General features: G+C 36.9%; 1 protein-coding gene across 1 annotated transcript; it reads right to left on the reverse strand.

The window, feature by feature from the left end:
- Positions 1-23,162: 23,162 nt before the first annotated feature.
- On the reverse strand, positions 23,163-24,021 carry LOC129721316 (adult-specific cuticular protein ACP-20-like). The gene is made up of 2 exons (XM_055673755.1): positions 23,951-24,021; positions 23,163-23,878 (listed from the first exon to the last, which is right to left on the reverse strand). The coding sequence occupies exons 1-2, from the start codon at positions 23,957-23,959 to the stop codon at positions 23,318-23,320; spliced, it is 570 nt and encodes a 189-aa protein (XP_055529730.1). The 5' UTR covers positions 23,960-24,021; the 3' UTR covers positions 23,163-23,317.
- Positions 24,022-24,333: the final 312 nt, after the last annotated feature.

Below are 24,333 nucleotides of genomic sequence, written 5' to 3' on the forward strand. Positions count from 1 at the left end.
GCGAAGTCTGTGTATTACAAACAGAAGGTCAAGTTCCGAATCGAAATGAAGCACCAAGGATTTGCTTTTATACTGCAATATTTCTCCATGTTTGTAACATTAGTGCAATCGAAGCTTTGAAACTTGAATGAAAAATTTTTATTTTTAATTTTTTTTGCAATTTTTAAGCAAAAATTGTTTTACATAAAAAAGGTTTTTAATAATTACGTTAACATTTTTGTTAAAGCGTTTTTCTGTTAGAATTGATAATCTTTGTAAGAAAGTGGGCGAATTTCGCCGAATTAGTTTTTAGTAGGGGGATTAATGAGCATACGGGGCGAAATGGGCACCCCTCTTTTATGCGAAACTACGCATTTCTTAATACAATATGGTATGTGGAACTCTACCGTTGTCACTGTAGTATCTCTTTATGTAGAACAAAAGTGGTTTGTCTGTTTAAAATATGAAAATATATTGAAAAAATCAACTTGGTTCCCGGATGTTGGAAAAATTATTATTATTGCGCACTACAAAATAAGCTTCTACGGTCGTTTCAATGGCTCAATCAAGTATGTAGACACATCAATATGACGTATGGGTCGTACCCCAAATTTCACCATCATTGAAGTTTTGATTTTAAGCTAAAATTAGTGTTAAAATCTCATATTAACTTGAGCTAATTCGATAGGGGCGAAATGGTCACCTTTAGGTGGGGTGAAATGAGCACACCTTGTCACATAAACTTACCTGAAATTCATCTCAGTAGACTTGTGAGTTTGTCTGTTTCCATTGTCAGTGTTTGTTTACAGTGATGGTGCGAACATATATTAGAAAATCTTTGAGACCGAATCGGTCAGAAAAAGGGACTGCAGGCAGAATTGGCCAATAAGGCGCGACGAAACAAGCCGCCAAGTAACACGGCAACTCGCGACAAACGTTGGCCCATTAGTTGTACTTCTACACACTTTCTAGATATGTTCTATAAGAGTGCTCATTATACCCCTTGGGTGCTCATTATGCCCCAGTGGGGTGCTCATTGTGCCCCACACATCGACTGATTGCTAGTTTTTGATGCATGAATCTAATTTGTGTTTTTCACCATTATACGATAAACTTTCCAATTTGTGAATATTGTACCTTTAATTATAGATAGTTAATTCAAGTTTTGCACTGAAGACAGTTCAAAATTTTTGTCGTTTTCCATGCTTAAATCAGCAACCAAGTTAGAATGCTCATTATGCTCCTATTCCCCCTAGGTATCTGTATATGCTACATAAACTGAAAAGAATCTGGCCTACTAATAAAAAAACACGAATCAATCCACATAGTGGTGTGATCTGTCCTTTTCGTACGAAATCGCGTTTATTTTCCACAAAAAAAGTTAATTTTTTTCTGAGTTTTGTCCTCAGAACATATTTTTAAAGAATATTTGTTTTGCTGAAAATAGTATTTTATATGTATCTTATTTTATATAAACAAGAACTTACGTAGGTAATGCAGTTGATCTTTTTGATTTACTTTCGTTCGTTGCTTGGGTGAATTCGATTGCAACGTATTGTACGATAGAACATTGGTATTTTTAGAACTTGAATAATGACACCATTTTGAAATCCAAAACGGCAAGCACCGGTTTCTCGAATACATCCTAAAATGACTAAATATAGACTGTCCCGAAAATTATAAATACACTTTTATTAATAAATAATACAAAATATATGGGAGTTTTTTGATCAATGTATTCTCCAGTATGCTTTATAATAATGTTTCTTTTTCTAATTTTCCACAGCAATGGCAGGAAGTAAGATCGGGCCAAAAGATTGTACGATTGTTATGTTTTTTTTTAAACAAGGATAATAACTTCTCACGAAGATTCTATTATTAATTGTGTCAGTTGTACTGATTGGACATTCGCAAGTGGCTTGCAACTTCATAACCTTCTTGCCGAATCTTTAGGTGTAAATTGCTTTCACTGATTTAGAGACATCTATATTCTTCGATGCGGTATAAAGCCAAACATTAAAAAATGACAACATCTGTCTCATTCATATTTATTTGTATTTATGATTATCGAAACAATCTAAACCATACAGCTTCGTAGCCGCAAGTCCGCTTTGACAAGCGGGTGATCGTGGTTTCGAATCTTTGTAGAATCAGGGCCGTTTGATGTCAACGGGCTTTTAAGCATGAGTTTATTCTCAGGCTCCCCTTAAGCCCTTTCATCACGTTGAATTCTACAAAATCTCGACAAATACAGAAGTGCGCGGGTACGTCCAATCGCGGTAATGTCTTCCACAAAAAGTGCGGAAGTTGGATTTGCGCACTTTTTGTAGAAGACACCAACATGATCGGTTATAACCGCGCACTACTACGGCGAAAATATTGCTAGAAGTGCGGAATACAGCAAGCACACGGGCGATATCACAAAAGATCAATGTTTCAGGTCGCAGCGATGAGTCCACACAGGAAAAAACCCAAATTAATCCACCTAGTGGTCAATCCCAGCCTTTCTCTTTCAAACTTATTATTTGTTAAAGTAGATTTACATGAACACTGCAATCCAATAAAGGTATATTCACTCTTTGGGCTCAAAAATTTTGATGTTGTTTCTTAAGTAATATTTGAAGTAAAAAATATGAAATTTTACATAATGTTAGTGCTTAAAAAATAGCGGAATAAAAGAAAGGATTCTTAATTTTGATAACTTTAATCACGAGCAATACCGGGAACGTTCAAATTATTGTACTATTATTTTCCATATTTAAATTTGGTTGAGGCCACATGTTTTGATCAAAGCAGGTATAGTTTTAAATAGACTTTGAATTTCTTCTCTTTTCACAACTTTGAACCACATATCAAATTGTTATGAAGTTTGTTACTTGTAAATATGAGAGATAACTCGTTCGCATGATCCTAGCTATGTTCAAATAAGTCGTGTAATATTTAAGATTATAGACTTTCGTTGTTTTTACAATTTAATAAATAACGGTTGAAATATAAGTCCGATTGTAATCAAATGAAATGGGAACCTATAGGGCAGCCAAACTTTGGAGCCACGTGTTCAATCATTATAGTTCATCAGTTAACCCTTAAATAGCCCGTTCATCTGATATCAATATTGTTCAAATCGGTGGTGTAGTTTCTGAGATAATGAAGTTCGTGATTTTCACATTTTGATACATTACAGACGAAGTTACAGTTCGATTACAATGAAATTTCATACGGTGTTATGAGCCAACTAGACTTTTCATTTGACACTAATTTTGTGGAAATCGGGTCAGCCATCTCTGAGAAAAGTGAGTGAGTTCAAGTAGTCTTCGGAATATGTTTCTTTTCATAGCTGGATTTCACATTTTTAAACATAACAGGCAAAGTTAAAGTCCATTTGTTAAAAAAAAATCAATAGAGTTCTATGGGGCAACTAGACCTTCCATATGACACTGATTTTATGAAAATCGGTTCAGCCATCTCTGAGAAATATGAGTGAGATTAAATAGTCTCCAGAACACGTTTCTTTGCATAACCTTTAAACCACGTGTTTAATCTTTATAAAATTTAAAAATTAAGGGTTTTTTAGGTAGCCCGTTAATTTGAAATTAATTTTGTTCAAATCGGTTGTGTAGTTTCTGAGATATTGATGTTTCGTGATTTTTACATTTTGATACATAACCTCTAAACTAGAAATCAGGTTACAATAAATTTCAATAGGGTTTTATGGGGCAACTGGACCTTTCATTTGCAATTAATTTCATTGAAATCGGTCCAACCATCTCTGATAAAATCGAGTGAGATCGGAAGAGCGTTATACACACTCATACACACACATATACAGAAAATGCTCAGCTCGTCGAACTGAGTCGAGTGATATATGACATTCGGCCCTTTGGAGCACTTTCATACCTTTAGTTTTGTCAGTGATTGCTATACCTTTCTAGGAGAAAGGGAAAAACATACAATATGGATATTTGCGGGATCGGGATGGTGCCGAGAGGTCGGAAATCGGTTTCAGATGCCATTTTGAGGATGATTACGTTGGGTTTCTGGTGGTAATTTCCAGAGAGCGGAAATTAACCTCAGACACCATTTTGAATTGGTATATGGCAACTTTAGGTTTTTGAAAAACAGCCTGAATAGCCAAATATTTCCAGAAACAAAACGATGCTCAGAGATCAGAATCCGAATTTTTACGTCGTTTTCAAATTCTAGATGGTAGCTTCCGGGTCCTATGAAACAGCTTGAAATAGCGAAACACCATCCAAGCAACCCCATAAAATAACAGGTAATGATTTTTGTTTAGTTTCTATGAGCGAAATTCGCATTTTTGTTCTTTTTTTTTGATTCACGACTCTTTTTTGTGAAGCTATGTAAAAAGCCATGTAAAAGTGGTATTGATTAATACAAATATTTTTAGAACCAGAACGGTTGGTTTGATTGTTGGTATAACACCTTCTGAAAAGCTATAGGCAGTATTTTTGTCCTTCCGGAAAAACTACACATTGTGAGATATAAGATTTTTGTTTAGAAAAAAAAAACATAAAAATATAATTATAAATTAAATGTCTCAAAAAACTCACATTTTTAATGGGATTTTTCTACAAAACTACACATTATAAGTTAACTAATAATAAAGTTATCTGTATTTGGAGAAAAAAAAACAAAAACAAATAACATTTACCAAAATAATAGAAAAAATTCATTTTTTTTACAGTGTATATATTTTTGAAAGGACAAAATCATTATCTTCAACTTTGTCGAAGACACTATACCGATCAAGCAAACCGTTCAGCTGCTAGAAATATTTTTGATCATAAATTGACACTCGGTGCGGGAGATAATCCCAAAACTTGAAGACTCGGCCCGAAAAAAATTTATGATGTATTTTGTGGTGAGAACAGTAAATGGACTATATTTTTTATTGTAACTATAAAAACAGGGTATATTTACTGTTGGCTTGCGAACGTTTCTTGTTATTACCATGTTTTCACAATGTTTTTTGTTGGTAGATGGTTACGATACACAACAACCCCCCTTTTTCATGGTAGAAAGGCAAAAACAATGTTTTTTATTGTTCTGGACAATGATTTTTAATGTAAAAATGATGTATTTGCAATGAAAAGCATAGTTGAATTATGGTAAATCTATGTACAATTACAGCATCTTTTAAGTTTTTTTTGATGTTATTTTTTTTCGGACTGGTGAAAATTTGTTCTCAAGCTTAAATTACTCTCGACAGAAACGTCCAATTTTTATAATTTGCAACTATTTGGAAAGGTTTTTCAGTACGGAAGCCAGACCGTATCGTAGTTTCTTATAGGTCGTATCGCGAAATAGCAGAGCGTTGTTTTGGAGAGAAAGTCTATTTTCTGTCCATGTGCGATCTTTTTGCTTTGATTTTAACGCCTTATCGATCTAATAATGTATAGGTAATAATATTGTTCATTGATTGTTTTACTATGTTCAAGGTACTCAAATGAATATCAAAAGCTTGCGAATTCCATTGAAATACTGGTCAATACTCCGTCGAAAATTTGAGACGTTGGTCCTACCTGACCAATTGTTAAGAAACGCGGCAATTATTGCGCAAACAGATGCGGCAATTATTGCGGCCATTTAGAACGATTACATGATTTGTTTTGGATATTTTTCAGTGTGACTGCCTCATTTGACCTTCTAGAGCGTGGTGCATTGGTTGTGAAAACACGGCCTCGACGAAATTGAGTAATCCAGTACTTTACGGTTAAATTAGCTAGAGTAGACGTTCCGTAACAATTATTAACCATTACTTCGCTTGAATAGTATTTTTTCCATTTGAAAGCAATACTGAATCGCAACACGAAATTTTACCAATGGAATCCAAAATAACAGATCCATAATTTGGGAACGAGTTATTAACATATCATGGAATTATGATAGCATTCTAGTTAGGGTTGGTGGTTACAACGTTATCTCTGTGACAGGTAAAAAACATTTCAGTTCCTATGAAAAACACGTAGACATAACAGGAGAAAACTGAAATTTTGGAGTTCTTTGTGGCTCTCATACTTTTTTTTTTTGTAAGATTTGGACCACTGCGACCATTATTTTGATCTTTTGTGGTAACTCTCATACTCTCATACTTAACAACAAACATGCTCAGAGGAAATGTATATGTAAGCACTCTTTCTTTTTTATTCTAGTTTTTGAAGTAGAATACTTCTCTCAGGAAGTTCGGCTACATAGGGATGTGAAATGAAAATCTAAAACTGAAAAAAAAGAGAAATATGTCCAATTTCAAATGCTAATAAATCGGTTAGTTTTCGATGGATTTCCTTCGTTTTTGCAGCAATCGATTAGAAAATCTTCTAAGATTCCTACCAAATGCATGAAATTGCAATTTTATTATTCGAACTATTGTACTATTGAAAATTCTTAAGCCTTGTCAAAACACAAAATTCGACCTCTGATTGGTCGTTATACCGCGCTTTCCCAAGCACGGTCGGCAGAGTTATGGACCTAGTATATTGGGAATGCATCATTTGGCCTATATAAGAGCTTCATCAGATAATAAACAGACATTTCATCGGATTTTAAATTGAACAACTGAAATTTGAAGAACACAAATGAATATTTGAAGAGTTAATATTTTCTCGTTTTGCGCTATAATCCAAATTTTATTATCTTCATCTGCATGCATACTCTGACTATTATTATGTGTTTGCGTCGCTTAGTGTTTGGCTACGATCATGTAGAACGCAAATAACGGCGCGATGCGATTCGGCAAGACGAAATGTGTCGAAATGTATAGCTCTATTTCGCCTTAAAAAGAGCTGTACATTTCACCACGGGAAGGCGAATCGCATCGCGCCGGCATTTGCATTCTGCATAACCGTAGCCTTTGTTCCGTTCCCGTTTAATGATGTCGTATTAAATGTGCATATGACAATTTGGCAGCACTTCAACTTCTCATTTGCACAAAATTTAAAAATATTCAATGAGCTTCATTCAAAATATCGAACAAATAGAAATTACAATACTGCTAATGAACGGTCAACGTTTATTTACTAAAAAAAATGACTGACACGCTAGCAGCCGGGTTATTTTTCTTGTAAAAGTATTCTACTTCAACCTTGCGGTCGTGGCTTTGCATACAACCTTCCTGTGATTTTTTTTTGTTTGGTTATGCATGCTCAGTTTTGTTCAAAATGGCAATGGTTGTGCAAGCGCATTGTACAAAATTGAATTGCACAAAAATCTTGGCGACGGTAAAGCATTTTAATTGCGGAAATTCTCCGGTTTCGACCCATGTTATGAACAAAACAGGAATTCGTCCCTCTTATCTAAACCATAGTGTAAGCCCAGTGAGCCGACCAAGGTAGCAGAACTACAAACAATTTTTTTGACGTAGGACTACGTCTTTGTTTTCTATACTAGTTAACATTTTGTGAAATTGAAAATGAAACTGGCAAATGTTGCGTCAGATTTCAAACGATTATAGTGAGCGAACGACTTAATGCATCTTAGTCATTTATATGTCGGTGGATAGATAAAATGTGTAACAATTGTTTGATATAATGTTTAACATTGTTGCTTTACTGCTCAAAAAAGGTGAAAAATTCCAAGGACAAGCTTTTCCATACATTTCCCTCGCTATTGGCTTGCTTCCCGAGCACGGATAACAATAACATGGATGGAATAAATTCCACTGCCAACATGTTTTGACTCAATAAAGTGTTTTGGTTTGTTTGTATTTCTCTAAGCTGCGTGGCCACGCCATAATGGCAAAAATCTACTCTGAACTCGATACAAAAGACTGCGTGTAGAAAATTCAGCTTCAGTCTAGTTTGTCACACAAAAGCGAGTGGAGTATAGCTGTTAGAGGTACGCGACATTGAGAAACGAGAGCTGCATACGAGCCAACTTCCAGGCACCGCAGGGTATGTTACCTTTATTTTGCACACGGCAGCATCAGTTACCATCGTACACTGCAGGATATTTGGCTGGCACAGCTACTGGAGGGCACAGGGGAGAGCAAACTTTATTATGCGCGGTCAAGCAAAATATTCAATGCTACCGATGATGCGATCATCAGCGTTCTGTAGCACGAATTTCTAACTGAAGATTATGGAATCGGTTCTTTTCAGAACTATAGATGCTTGAAGATAAGAGGTATGAGAATTTTCGCAACTACGACTAGTGTAAAATTTTATGTATTAATGCATCGCTAGTTTTACAATAACGATCATCAAATATAAACGGTAGTGTTGCCTATGAACAGCTTATCGCAGCATATAATATATACATTTCGTCCTAGGTCACCATTTCATACAACCTAGGGCTATATACCTTGTAGTATTTTTTATAATTTATTTATTTCACATATATGAATATATGTCTTAATAAAAATTAAATAATTTGGAAAATTAAATTTGAATAAAATTAGCTCAATATCGGTCGCTGGTGTTTTCAATTTTTAAAGTATGTATGTAACCATACATTTTTCAAGTTTGTGTAATTCAGTGTCCAATGAATGTCATAATTATAATTTGATAAAGGGTATAGATCTTTCGGGTATTTATCAATGCTCAGTGCTCTAAGATCGGTTTTAAATTTCGCGCTATTTACGCGGTTCCCTATACAATAGAAAACACTCCATTGTCACTTACCCGCATGATTGCTCTTGACGCCTATGTACCTAGATGTGATAATTAAATCAATCGCCTTATCGTACACAGCTGCTAAACCAGTTAATCAGCAGTGAAGTCACTTGTTGGTCAAACGGTCAATCAAAGCCCCTTTTTCCGCTAGGAATGTCACCAACGTTTCTATCCTTTTGTGACTAACAGGCTCGTGCCAGCGAGATTTTTATCATAAGCCAATAATTACAGCGGCTCAGCTAGGCTAGTGGACTGCCCTTGGTGATAGACGGGGCAGATTTTTCTTGAATGAAAGTGAAAAACTGCTGTGAAATGGTAAATAAAATATCTCTTTCGTACGTCTGCTGGCAGAAAAAAGTTCGCTTGACGAACGCAGCGACGGAAAAGATCATTTTCCAAAGCCGGTTGGCTTACCTGCAGCGAGAACTTGTTTTCCCATTTGAGGCAAAGTCGCGCAATAAAACTGGGTTCAATGATTTAAGGGCAGTGATGTGAAATAATTCAAGTAATTAGATAAGAAACATGCTGTGGTTTCTGTATTCATTTACCATTCGATTGGTTGAGTCATTGAACTGGTATATATATGCGGTCCCGAAAACATACATCAATCTGTCAATTAGGCATAGCAAATTGCCAGGTTGTGATCGAAAAAAAATACGAAACCGATTGTGAGACAACAACATCTCGAACGGTAGTTTATGGGACAGTTCGCAGCGAGTCACGCGATCAGCTACACAGCAATAATTGCGTAAGAGATGCCAGTTCGCACGAGATGCTGCACTACCCGCGTGACTGTGACGGAAGTGCGCACCAAACACATGCTGGCGGTCCAAAGGAAACCGGTAGCGTTCATTGTGAGTTAATGGATCAATAAGGTTTGAGGAATGCAGTTTTTTGTAAGTCTACAATCAATTGATACATAGACATCGATAGCGATCAATTGATTTTTTTTCTTCATATACCGATCAATTGATATAGTATGTGATATTTAAATACATATGAACAGCATTGAATTCAAATTATTTAAACAGTTCATCGGAAGGTATTTGAACAATTCCACTCTTGAAATCGACTGTATAAGTTTTCTGAATTTCTTTAGCTATTTAGCCAAAGTGAAATGCCAAAATAAAATAGTTGATCTTGTTGTATCAGATTAATTTTGGTAATGTTTCAGTTTTAGCTAACAACTTATCGTAAAAACACAGTTCAATTCATCCATGATTTGGAATTTAAGTACTTTTCTCGAGCTTGTACTGTTCAGAATACACGTCACATCTATTTCTTTTCGTATATGTAGGCAAATTCGTATATAGCCTTTAATTCGAAGTTTTTTTCAATCCAGCCAAGCACTGAAAAAGGCTCTAAGTAGAAGCCGAAGTACGCATCTGCAAGTGAAAAGTGATAGAATTGAAAATGAAGTGAGAATTAAAGTGAAGTGTTTCGCAGTTTGAAATTATTGTCTGCTCTATTGCGAAGTAGACTAAGCATTAATTTTCGATCTCGAGTTAATGAATGGAGCTGACATAATTAACTATAATTAACTGATCGTGCTTTTTCGAAACTGCTCGATGCAAGGATAAATGGTGGAGCGGTTTTTCATTACCAAAAGCCCTAGGAGGCAGTCAGTACCAAGGTTTAACTTTTCTACATTGTAGTTCACATTAACCTTCTGTGGCCGTTGAAATTTTCGGAAGCTTGTAGCATTTGTGTGCTCAATTTTTTTGTTGACAGTATGTCGCTCATTATTTTAACGGCTTCAAACAGCTGTTTGGCTCAGTGACGATTAACATGCTTTTTTATAAATTCAAATCAGGAAAGTTGCGGATGTGATTTTTCAGACATCTGCAGATGCGGATGCAGGTATGTGATTACGGATGCAGATGTTAATAAGGATATCGATTTTAATGCGGCTGTTCCGCATTTACGGATTCGGATATCCGAAACATCCCTAGTGCAAATGCATAGGGAAACATTGTCATCTAGGGTGAAACTGTGTTGAAGCCACAAATGACCAACTTCGAGCCACCTCTTCGAATTTTCAAAGGCGCAAAACTCGGTCGTTTCTATTGGGTCGTTATCCAGAACCATTTTGACTGGGCTTTCGTTCTACATCCTTGCGACATGCCCAGCCCTCCATAGTCTACCGATTTTAGCCGTTTCTTCCAACTGCATCCCAACGTAGATCGTACTGCACCTTCCGTTTGAAAACCCCTAGGGCATTCTGGTCCTCCGCGAGCAAGGTTTATATTTCGAGAGCCCAGATACACAAATACACTAACGGTCTAAAAAGTGTCTTGTAAATGATCAACTTGTGAAGCAACGAATTTTGTTCGATCAAAGCGTTTTCCGAAGTCCAAAGTAGGAGCGATTTTTGGCTATAATGCGTCGTTTTATCTCTCTGTTAGTGTCATTATCGGCGGTCACTAATGAGCCCAAATACACTTGGTTGGAGGCTAACAGAGTCTGCCCTCGAGCTTCTACGTTTCATGTTTTACCTTTGTTATACTAAATAAAGGTTATAAAATCGGTCGAAAAACGCAAAATAGATCCATGATCCGGAGGGCCGAATCGTATATACCATTCGACTCAGCTCGACGAACTGAGCAATGTCTGTTCGTGTGTATGTGTGTGTGTATGTGTGTGTGTGTATGTATGTTGTCTGTATATATGTGCCGCAAAATACTAACGCACCTTTCTTACAGAACGCAATATCCGATTGTAATGATCTTAAACGCAAACGAAAGCTACTGTGCTCCCCCAGAATGCTACCGAGTGGATTTTTGATTAGTGGCTTGGATTTTGAAATATTGATCAAAGAGTATTTTTTATATAAAACATTTAACTTTTAAGGCAAAATTAATGGCACGGAGAGCCATGTGTTGTATACCAATGTACTCAGATCGACGAATTTAACAATTTATGTATGTTTGTGTATGTGTGCCTTAAAGTATGTATGTGTAAATATGTTGTTTATATGTGTAGTATATCAAAATCGACCCAAAAAAGAAAAATAACAAAAAAAAACTCTCTTTTCAAAACGCTTATTTCGATTTTGATGTTCGCATGCTCAAATGAAAGCCCCAGAGATCTTTGAAAATCATACTGAGTGCGATCTTTTATTGGTTGCTTGAACTGTAGAGTTTTGACCAAAGTATAGTTTTGACCAAAGTATAGTTTTGACATGGGATATTTTACTTTCTGGATAGTTTTTCTCTCTCATTGCTCTTTCCTCTTCTCTATCCCTCTTTTTTCGTATCGCTATTTATTTCTCAAAGGAAGTCAACAATCATCGACAACTTTTCATAATCTTTACACTCTTCGTAGTGCGTCTTACAGGTGTAAATAAATTACCCTTAAGCTTTGTCTTGGAAATTTGAACCAGATTTTAGAAGAAACTGCAATGCTTACTTAGCTCCTTTTCTTCCGAAGCTCCCGTCCTCACTTCTTATAAAATATAGACTAAATTATACGTTGAACCTAGGTTTGCGAATAGTAAGAAACATTTACAGCTTTCCGGAGCCAAGCATTGTAGTAAAATCTAATCCCACAGTTTGCACATGTAACACATTTAGCAATGCAGATATTTTGAAAAGCTTTACCAGAGATGTATAGACCTATTTACGTACGAATGTGTTTGTGCCACCCGTTGAGATAAAAACACAAATAAATCGCTGTTTTGTTTGAAATGCTACGTTTTGAACAGCTGGAAAATTTTTCAGTTGAATACTTATTTTATGTAATAAATTTGTGACCAGGAATCTAAAGTAGCTGGTGAACGTAATCGGCAAAATTAGGAAGAAGTGTTGAAGCAACTCCACATAGCTATACACGTTTACTAGTGTGCGCAGGTGAAAAGTCACTTATCTCTATGAATGATACAATATGCTCATGTAAGATATAAATATTGCTTTCTAATTTAAGACTAAGTGCAAACAGAGTATTCATGTTTTTCCACTTCCTCGTTATCGCAGCAAGATTTAAAAAGTCTTTATTTCGGATTTTGAAGTAGAATACTTCTCTCAGGAAGTTCGGCTACATAGGGATGTGAAATGAAAATCTAAAACTGAAAAAAGTGAGAAATATGTCCAATTTCAAATGCTAATAAATCGGTTAGTTTTCGATGGATTTCCTTCGTTTTTGCAGCAATCGATTAGAAAATCTTCTAAGATTCCTACCAAATGCATGAAATTGCAATTTTATCATTCGAACTATTGTACTATTGAAAATTCTTAAGCCTTGTCAAACACAAAATTCGACCTCTGATTGGTCGTTATACCGCGCTTTCCCAAGCACGGTCGGCAGAGTTATGGACCTAGTATATTGGGAATGCATCATTTGGCCTATATAAGAGCTTAATCAGATAATAAACAGACATTTCATCGGATTTTAAATTGAACAACTGAAATTGGAAGAACACAAATGAATATTTGAAGAGTTAATATTTTCTCGTTTTGCGCTATAATCCAAATTTAATTATCTTCATCTGCATGCATACTCTGACTATTATTATGTGTTTGCGTCGCTTAGTGTTTGGCTACGATCATGTAGAACGCAAATAACGGCGCGATGCGATTAGGCAAGACGAAATGTGTCGAAATGTATAGCTCTATTTCGCCTTAAAAAGAGCTGTACATTTCACCACGGTAAGGCGAATCGCATCGCGCCGGCATTCGCGTTCTGCATAACCGTAGCCTTTGTTCCGTTCCCGTTTAATGATGTCGTATTAAATGTGCATATGACAATTTGGCAGCACTTCAACTTATCATTTGCACAAAATTTAAAAATATTCAATGAGCTTCATTCAAAATATCGAACAAAAAGAAATTACAATACTGCTAATGAACGGTCAACGTTTATTTACTAGAAAAAATTACTGACACGCTAGCAGCCGGGTTATTTTTCATGTAAAAGTATTCTACTTCAACCTTGCGGTCGTGGCTTTGCATACAACCTTCCTATGATTTTTTTCATACAGCCTAGGCCTTCGAAAAGAATAATGTTCTTGCCTACACTCTGAAAATCTAAAATTCTCAAAGATCGTGGAGAACCTTCATTTTCAGATAATGTATTTGAGATAGAATTAAATTGACAACTTTCATCAATAGCTATATTTTTTTCCTGTATAATTCTAAACTATATTTCGAGAGCAGGTTTGTAGAAGTTTGCTTCAATTTGTAAAAAAAATCACAGGAGGGTGCAAAGCCACGACCGCAAGGATGAAGTAGAATACTTTTACAAGAAAGATAACCCGGCTGCTTACGTGTCAGTCATTTTTCTAGTGAATAAACTTTGACTAATCAGATCAATCGAATTTTGCGCTTCAACAAGGATTGACCATTTTGAATAATATAGTAAGTTGCTTGTCATGGTTGGGGCTTGACCGCTTGACCATTTTTAAATTTTGAGATGAAATTTTTTTTGAGATGAAAATTTTTTCGGATGTCTTGCTCATGACTGAAGGAAAAGATAATTCAGTACGTTTTGAGACACGGAGATGAAGTAAAATTTATTACTTTTACAAATTTAAAAATGTGAAAAGCTGATTTAACACTCCAAACTAGACGGCGCACGTGTTGTCAAAATGAGTCAACTTTTCATTGAATGTATTTACTAATGCCCACTATCACACAGAGACTTCATTTCACTAAAGTACCTCACTGCAACTAGTTCGCTATCCACAGCCATGCCACAATTGTGGCCGCTATACGCTACCATTGGTATCCACTGTCCCTGCATCAGCTGGCCCAGCTGCTATCGTTGCTGGAATCCGCTCGCTACCCATTGCTACGCCACAGCTATGGCCGCTTTCCGCCATCGCTGGTATCCACTGCACTGTTGTCGCTGTCAAGAACTATTATGAGCGGCTTCGGCTGAAACAGGCTCTTATATAGGCCAAATAGCATGTTTCAAATTGCAAGGTATATGATTCCGTCGACCGTGCTTGAGAAGCAATCATATAACGACCAATCAGAGGTCGAATTTTTCGTTTTGACAAGGCTTGACTATTTTCAATAGTACAATAGTGTGAATAATAAAATTACAATTATCTTCTTTTGGGAAGAATCTTAGAAGATTTTCCAATCTATTGCTGCAAGAACGAAGGAAATCCATCGAATACTAACCGATTTATTAGCATTTGAAATTGGACATATTTTTCACTTTTTTCGGTTTTAGATTTTCATTCACATCCCTATGTAGCCGAACTTCCTGAGAGAAGTATTCTACTTCAAAAACTTGATGCTGATTCATAAATCTAGGTCCTACGATTTCTGAAAATAAAGCGAATAAGTAGAACCGCATTAAACTAACATACATGTTTGCTGTTCTAGTGTAAAATCAGCATCATTGTCTTCTTGCCAGCATTTAAAAATTGGTTTGTGATCGAAAAAATGAGACTCATGTACTCCAGTGATAACATTCATACTATTTGCGAAAACCACGTCAAGCTTTAACTCAATGATCTTCTTTGGTTAACTTTCTGAAAACTATCTTTTAAATTCATTTCATTCATTATTGAAATTGGACTTACGTTGGTATACGATTTGTAATTGACTGGCCTAATATGTATAAAGTAATAGTGAGTATAACAAAGGTTTCTGCACCACTAGGTGGATTAATTCAGGTTTTTGTCTTTGACGTGTTTATGGGTAGTCCGACTCAATTCTCAGCCTTAAGTTTGCTGTACGTTTCTTTCAAATCTTAAGCCAAGTAACAGGCCAGATTTCCTGAAGATGATACCACTCGTGTTTATCCACGCTCTACTATTATCACCTTCCATGGTAATGTTAAAAAGCAGACATGAAACCTCATCACCCTGCCGCAGCCCTCTTCGAGATTCGAAAGGACTTGAGGGCGTCCCCTAAACTCGCACTGACCAATCGTGTAATTTTGTCCAGGAACCATAACTGTCGAAGTCTGAAGTCGATAAATAGGTGGTGCGTGGTTGTACTCGCGGCATTTCTGGTGTACTTATCGCAGTGCAAAGATCTGGTCCGAGGTGACGCCCCCCTGGTATTGCCTCACGAATTCCTTTGTGTGATAGGCGGCGGCATAGAAGCTGGGAGTGTACCTTGTACGCAGCGCTTAGCAGCGTGATTGCACGACAGTTGCTACTATCCGGTGACAAACCTCTTTTGTAGACGAGACAAATGATTCCTTCCGTCCTTTTCCCGGTAGCTTCTCACCCTGCTAGATCCTGACAGTGTGACCCTCCCACCTCGATGGTGGTGATGAAATCGAGATGGTCGATGAGTTCGAGTTCCTGGGCTCACTAGTAACTGCCGAAAACGATATCAGCAGAGCTATTCATTGGCGCATTAGAATCGTACATACTTTAGTTTCCAGAGGACGTTTCGATCGAGTAGATATCACCGCCGCACCAAATTAATCATCTACAAGACGCTGATCAGACCGGTAGTCCTCTACGGGCATGAGATATGTACTATGCTTGTGGAGGACCAACACGCCCTTGCGGTCTTCGAGCAAAAGATGTAGCGTACCATCCTCGGTGGACTGCAGGTGGAGAACGGAACGTAGAGAAGGCGAATGAACCACGAACTGCAGGAGCTGCTTGGGGAGCCATCTATCGTCCTCACCACCAAGATTGGCAGGTTGCGGTGGGCTGGGCATGGTATAAGGATTTCAGACCACAGCCCGATAGAGATGGTTCTTGAAACCAATCCGTCAGGAAAGAGACGGAAAGATGGAGCTATTTTCCAAAAAAAAAAAAATATATCAAAGTTCGGAACACAGACTAAAGCAGGTATTAGACGGAGCAAACATTTGCTATTTTTTGTACGAATTTTATTTGCACAAAATAAAATCCGTACCAAAAATAGCAAATATTTGCTTCGTCTAATACCTGCTTACCAACATAACATTTTGAGCAAAGTTTCATTCAAATCAACGTTAAGGTGAATCGGGACGTGGTCGCGATCAACTCGAATTTTGCAATCTAACTTTTTCTTGATTCATAAAGACTACGTACATGAAACTTTGATCAATTGTTTTCACAACTGTTGCATGCCTGGTGTAGCAATTTGAGTGCTGTTTATTTAGTGGAAGCCGATTTTTTTACGATCAAAATACAGAAGTAAAAAGAACTCTAACCTCAAAATTGTATTGGAAAAGGTCACAATCCCGTTTCACCTTAAGATGATACCAGTTCTTTACGATAGCAACGCTAGCACCATCTACTGCCGTGTTCGCACTGCATCACTGCACACCAGTGCTAGCGTACGTGCATGTGTCGAATTGGGAACCACAAAATATATGTGAGATTGCATGGCAGCGCCCCAGACGGTGTTGTCCCGCGATGACTGTTTAGGTTTAAAATTATTTATTTTCTAGCTCATATGCGGTAGCTTAACGGAGCAGTGTTTACAATGTATTGGCTTTTAAATTTAAAAAGAAGCGAATTTTGTTAGAAGGAGTGATCGTTACGCCCGATTTACTGGGGTTAGTATGGCATTGCCGTTTTCTGGTTGGGAATTTTAAGGTTGGGAGTTGCAATTGTTTTAAAGAGGTGATTTACATAAAAAATGAAACTGACTTATCTCTAATAATTGATAACTATTCGCTTATATCTAATATCTAATAAATTACTTAATTTTTCGATTTTTTTCGCACTGCTTAAGTTAAAAGTATGTATCGTGGCAAAGTCTCGCTAAGAGTGCCGCGTTGTTTCCGCTTTGTGTAAGCTTTCTGTAGCTTTCTGGTGAATATAAAAAAGTCTTTTTTTTTCAAACGTTAATGTTGGCATTTTTTGATCAACAAGTATAGTTCTGAAATATACTGGTAATCAGCGCTTCCCAGAATATCTCCAACGGGAACGTTCGGTTGTCTTCCTCGGGCCCGAAGGGAATCTGTTAGCTTGGACCTAGCACCAAAGAATTCGGTACACGACCAAACAACATGCTCGATGTCATGGTAGCCATCGCCACAAACGCAGTGATTACTGTCTACAAGCCCTATACGAAAGAGATGCGTGTTTAACGTGGAGTGATTGGACATAAGTCTTGACATCACGCGAATGAAGTCCCGACCTACATCCAACCCCTTGAACCATGCTTTCGTCGATACCTTAGGAGCAATGGAGTGTAGCCACCGTCCCAGTTCATCTGAATTCCATGATAATTTCCAACTGTTGAGTGTTCTCTGACGCAAAATGCTATAAAATTCATCATAAGCAATTGGTCTTACATAAATATCGCCATCAATAGCACCCACCTTAGCTAAAGCGTCAGCCTTTTCGTTGCCCGGAATGGAACATAAGAAGGGACCCACGCTTAGGTAACCCGGTATTTTTTATCTGTTAAAGCACCTAAAAACCGCCGTATTTTCCCCAGGAAATACGGGGTGTGCTTCACAGGCTTCATCGATCGCAGAGCCTCAATGGAACTGAGACTGTCTGTGAAAATGCAGTAGTGGTCTATGGGTAGGGTTTCGATGATCCCAAGGGAGTACTGAATAGCAGCAAGTTCTAGCATTATTAGAAGTATCTAAAAATGCGACATTGGAGGAATCGTATGAAGAAGGATTAATATCTTGAGCCATGTAGTCAAAATATAAAGCCATAAATTTGGATTGAGATTGAAGGTCGACCAACCTCTCGAAATTTTCAATTACTAATGGGTTCATAACTGTGCATCGAATTAGCAACCGGTAAGAGAGATTCCAAAAACGATGTTTCAACGGAAGAATACCCGCTAGCACTTCAAGACTCATCGTATGGGTTGACTCATGCAGCCCAAGGCAATACGCAAACAACGATATTGTATTCTCTCTAATTTTATAATGTGCGTGTTCGCGGCAGAGCGAAAGCAGAAACAACCGTATTCAAGAACTGACAATATCGTTGTTTGGTATAACCTTAGAAGGTCTCCTGTACCTGGTGAGCACCCCACCAAGTTCCGGTAATCGTACGAGGAAAATTAGTCCTCTGTTGGCATTTTTGTGTCAGATACCTAATATGACAAACCCAGGTGCATTTAGAGTCGAGCGATGACTGTTGTCAGATTGGAAATTTTAAAAGATAATTTTTTTGTGGCGATGTTGCTAGGTTCCAGTATTACGTCCGTTAGTCTGTAATTGAAGTATTGACAGTGTAGTTAGTGGTATTGTTGAATGATATTTGTGAAAAGTGGTTCGCATTGGCTCGAAAAATTTTGATCGATTGTTGGTGGAATCACTTAGCAACCGTATCACTGAGAACAGACGTTCATCTTATTTTCAAAGGATGTGTTAAAACTTGCAACTGTCATTTAATCTACGATTGAGTGGAAAGAGTTTTTGGATTAATATTAAACAATTTAAATTTGTAAACATTCGAATATGTAGAGAACCTTATTAAAATGTCATTTTTCAATTTTAAAACAACGATAGTTTATTTTCAACAAGCACTGGAAACTAATCATTGACATCGAAATAAGCGCTCTTTCATGCCCCAAAAGTCACTCGAACGAATTTTCCGAATAAAAACCAAGTTGGAATAACTAGATGGTTTTGAATGATGGATTAGCAAATTTTTATGTGAAAATTTTTATGTGAAACTTTTAAATGCATTTTAAGCTTAAAGGGCACAAAAGTTGACAATTCTTACAACATGGATTTTGAAGGTGAAACTATGTACTTTCATCCTAAATGTGTTGTTGTTGCATACATGGGCAAACAAGGGAGTAGGGTGCCTCCAAAAAGTGTCATCTTAGAACAAAAAAATACCTGTAACTTTTTTCTCTGAATAGTTAGCAATTATCTATTTGTGTCAAAATATGCAGTTTTTTATGGCCTAAAAGTCACTCGAACATCGCTTTGAAATCCGAATAAAGCTGGAAAAACTAGAGCAATAATAGTGTTTTTTTTTCGAACCACCCCGAATGAATTTAGAAAATTGCCATAAAACAGTGAAAAAAACAAGATAGAGAAATATTTTTTTAAAAAAGTTTCATAAAATTAAATTACCTATAACTTTGTGGAAGACAATATTGCTCTATGTCGTAAGATAAAAAAGTTACAATTTTTATTTTGAGTACAATTGAACCACCCTAGTAACCAGTCATACCAAACGATAAATTTCGCTTAGTAGAAGAACTTTCTAGAAGACAAGAAATTTCTAGCGTCTATGGTTTCCGAATTACAGATTTTTGTCGTGAAATTTCACGATTCTGACCATAGTGCGCCCCGGCATAAAACCGTGCTGGTCAGTAGAGATTTAGTTCTTTACACGAGATAAAACAAACGTACTCACGATTATTTCGAAAAGTTTAGAGGTAGCCGAAAGGCTTGTTATACCTCGATAGTTCCTCACGTTCCGACGATCTCCACTTTTGAATACCGGAAACGTGAAGAATTGTTTCCAAATTTCAGGAAATTGGCCCTGTTCGAAAGATTTGTTGAAAATGCAACACAGAGGTTCAGCCAAGAATGATACACATCGACCAAATATCACCGACGGGATACCGTCAAGTCCAGCAGAGAACGAACGTTTTATTTTCTTCGCAGCACCCAAAACCACATCGATAGTGATGTCGAACGTACTCAAATCCACTAAGTTAGCCGGAACAGGAACTGCAGCTTCAACAGCTTCAAGTGCAGATACAGTGTTACTCGCGAAATCTGAAGCAAAAAAACTCGCAAATATTTCACAACACTCTGAGATCTGTATTAAAAATCTGTATCGAGCAAACTCAGAATCTTGGATGGAAAAAATTTACTTTCAGAACGTATTTGAACAAATTCATTCTTCTCTACGTGATGTTCATACAGGTTTTTGTTTTATTTATTTTTTAAAGTTTTCGTTAATTTAATATTAGAGTCTCCTCCTTGGTCTGCAACGTAGCTTTCAGCTTTCAAAATTGAGATCATTAGCTTAGGGGCCATGCAATTTCTGGTTTCAATTATATATTGAAAGTATGCGTTCTAAACAAGCCGAAGAGTGTAGATTTATATAAAAAATTCTCACAAATGATCTGTAATAAAAAACTTGAAATTACCATCCTGCCTAATGATGCTCAACAGCTCAGGCCAAGTTAAATCATTTGTTTCAATGAATCTTCCGGTCAAAAAGTTTTTTTCAAGCGTGCGAAATTCGTTAGACAACCCTTGTCAGTCAGTTATTGTTACGAATTTGGGGAATTGTTGCATCATTTAAATTTTCCAATTTCACGAACGATTTAAGATTACTTAAAGCTGCCATTTTTATAACAGGATCGGTGAAATCGCACCTCTTTGCAATTTCTTTTACGGATTTTGAATAGAAATCCTGACAAATATTTCGAAACGTTCGTTTTCGGGCTTCGTTCAAGTCACATTCCATTTCTTCTTCATCGATACCTAGATAATCCTGATGTTGTTTTTTTACAAAACTTTGAAAATCGAATCGAATTCTACCTTTGAAATTGATTTTAGTTCGTTGGTATAGCAAAAAAAATCTGTAAAGTCTATATTTTTGGCAATATTCTGTAATTCTGTAATACAGATTCTGTATTGCTTTTTCAGTCCAAAAATCTGTAAAATACAGAAAAATCTGTATATGTTGCTACACCCAACGCAAACGGGGAACATTTTATTACCTTAGGGCAATTTTTTATTGCTTTTTGTGTTTTATGACTGCGCATTATACACAAAAAGTAATAAACAAAAAGTAATCAAAATTATGACGGCCACACGTTTGTATGTGTTTCTGCAGGAGAACATACAGCCAAGCACCGCAATGCATGTGTTAGCAAACTTCACTCGCTGCATTTGTATTGAAGCAACGATCTGGTTCATTTTTTCCCCTTCATCCACACATAATCAGAATCTCAACCGTCAACACTTTCGTTTCGTCCCCCAGTGTTTACTTGAAATGGAAATATGTATTACTGTCTGACCAGAGAGGCCTAACATGTGCAACATATGCGATTGTGTGTGATTTTTTTTTTAACTGGAGACGGAAAGGGAGCATTTCTCGACAGAAAAAATTTTGCATGTGGTTGAAACGACCATTATCAGATAGTCGTACTCCCGTAACATGTGCTAAATATATGACAGTATGTGTTGTTACTTGACTGGGGAAGAATTTTATTGCCTTTTCAGTAAAGGATTTGTTACCAAAATGGCAATTTTGCGCTATTGCTTCTAAAGTAATAAAGAAAAGTTTTGCGTGTAGTTGATTTTTTAAGTGATTGGACAAAATATGTGAGGGTACTTTTGAAATGTACCCGCATATTTTGTCCCATATTGTGTTTTTTTTTTCAAGTTATGTAGCGTAAAACCAATTGCACCTATGGTTTTTTGTTTTCAACGTTAAACTTGTGGTGCCATGAAACTGTTCTGGTTATTATTTTTGAATGTAATTGCTTAAAATAGCTGAAAATGAGAAAATTTCCGGATAATATTAAATCGCCGTTTTCTCAACATGTTGTTTTTCATTATGGGACAGTTATCCGGGTACCGTCAGAATACCACTAAATACTTCAATCACAGACTAACAGACATTACACTGGAACCAAGCTCCATCGTCTCAAAAACGATTATTTCAAATTTTCAATCGCATAACAGTCGTCACGCGACAAGACCCCGTCTGGGGCGGTGTCATGCAATCTGATGAATATTTTGTGGTTCCCAATTTGACACATGCACCTACGCTAGCACTGCTGTCGAAATACAAGACACAGTACGAACAGGGCAGCAGCAGATGGAGCTAGTGTTACGTAAAGTACTGATATAAGCCGAGCGATGATTTTATTGGAAATTTATTCCCAGTGTTATGTCTGTAAGTCTGTGCTACTTTTCTCTTTCGGAATTGAAAATCCCCGGGAATGATCGATATTATTCTAACTATCGATAATTCAAATTTAAAGTAAAAATTCAAGTGTTCATTAATTTTTTTTCGTTTATAATGAATGTATCTTCATAAAAAAGAAATCGATTTTTTACCTCTTTTGACAGCAGCAGGAAAAATCCAAGTTTTTAGCTGTCACCATTAGATTCCCACAAAAAAAGTTACAGATATGAAAATCTTACGGGCCAAGAATTACATTTGCTTAACTCAGTTAATTGCTTTAATGGTGACTATTTAATTTTACGTAGAGCTAATTGGTTTCAAATAATTTCTTCACTTCAAGTAGAACCGCAAGCGAATTTTCGCAGTTTTTTTTTCAAAGGTGAACCGACTTTCAGTATCTTTTGTAGTTGTTTGTATGTTATTTATATAACTAAATATAAACGCAAAGTAGACACTGCCACAACTCTGATATATAAATTAAGTTTGTGTTTATATGAAGTTTTTACTGTGGCTGTATGCTTTGGTTGGTTATCCATAAAATCATTTCATGAACTGATATAAAAAGATTTCTTCGCCATTTCGCATAAGCGAACAAATCACCTTAACAGAATTTGCTGCTGCCAATATTTGAACACTCAAAATTTGATTTTTTACGGTAAAAGTGTGACGCGTTACCGCTGCAACATTCGGAATTTCACACACAACGAACGATATGTTAGTAAAGCTGACTGGAGTGAAGAGATGCGACCTGCAAGTAATTCGAGCAAATGATCTCAAGGTGGGGATGATTGGTTGTATTTCGAGTAGTTGTACATGTTGTATATACATTCAGGCTTAAACTGTACACTTTTTTCAAGCAACCTTAATCGCACAGCGGTAGCATAATCTCAGGTATAACATAAACTTTGCAGTTCATTCAGTCTGCGTTGGTAGCTTAAAAGCTTCAGTGGACGTTATTGTAGCTGTAGCTATCGTCGTGCTGTCCGTCGTAGCCACCTCCGGAAATACCATCGGCTGTTCCATACAATTGCGGATGATGAGCGTGTCCTATTTTCTTAACAACAGCATTAAAACCGTTGTGCTTATCGGAAGTGTACTCAACAACTCGCTTGGTGCCATCGGGCTCATAAACGGTGTATCCTCCCTTCACAACATCTCCATCACGGATTTCCCACTGGCTCTTGTGATCGCCAGTATGCGAATCCTGTACCCCGTAATTGAACTTGTATTTTGGGTAAGCGTAATAATCTTTGTGATCATAATCATCATAGTTATCATATTTTCCTATTTTCTTGTATCCCACGTTTCCATTTCCACCATAGCCTAAGTTTCCACTATATCCGAGGTTTCCATTGCCGCCGTAACCAGTCGCTCCGTAACCTGAACTTCCAAAATTTTCTCCACTACCGTAGTATTGATTGGAATGTTTCGTTGCAATATTATATCCATTTCCAACAATGTATGCAGCGGTCGTTGCCACCACGGCTGCAGTGAAGAGTGCAACCTAGCAAAGATTTTAAAGGTTTAAACTAAATTGCTTCTGCCGAATAACTTTCGCACTACACAACATTATTACCTTCAACATTCTTCGAAAAAATTTCACTTAAGCTGACAAGTAAATCACCTAAAGAACACTACTAAACTGATACTATTCTCAGAGATCTCTCGAGTTTATATACCGTTCTGTATCCATTGTGGGATCGTGAGTTGACCCACGGTTGAGACGGTATCTGCCAGCGGAAACAAAAAACTGACGACGGGGTTCATGAGAACTATACCCTAACCACAGCTCATCAGCATATCTTCGAAACATGAACCGCGAGTAGCATTAGCATGAAAAATTGTTGCTCTTTCGGAACGCCAAGCGCCCAGTTTGCTGTTAGCGCGTATACTTTGCTGATTGTTTTGCTGTGATCAAAACAAAGGTAAACAGTGCAAAACGAAACAGCGCATAGTCAC

The sequence above is a fragment of the Wyeomyia smithii genome, chromosome 2 (genome assembly GCF_029784165.1).
Source record: "Wyeomyia smithii strain HCP4-BCI-WySm-NY-G18 chromosome 2, ASM2978416v1, whole genome shotgun sequence".
NCBI lineage: Eukaryota > Metazoa > Arthropoda > Insecta > Diptera > Culicidae > Wyeomyia > Wyeomyia smithii.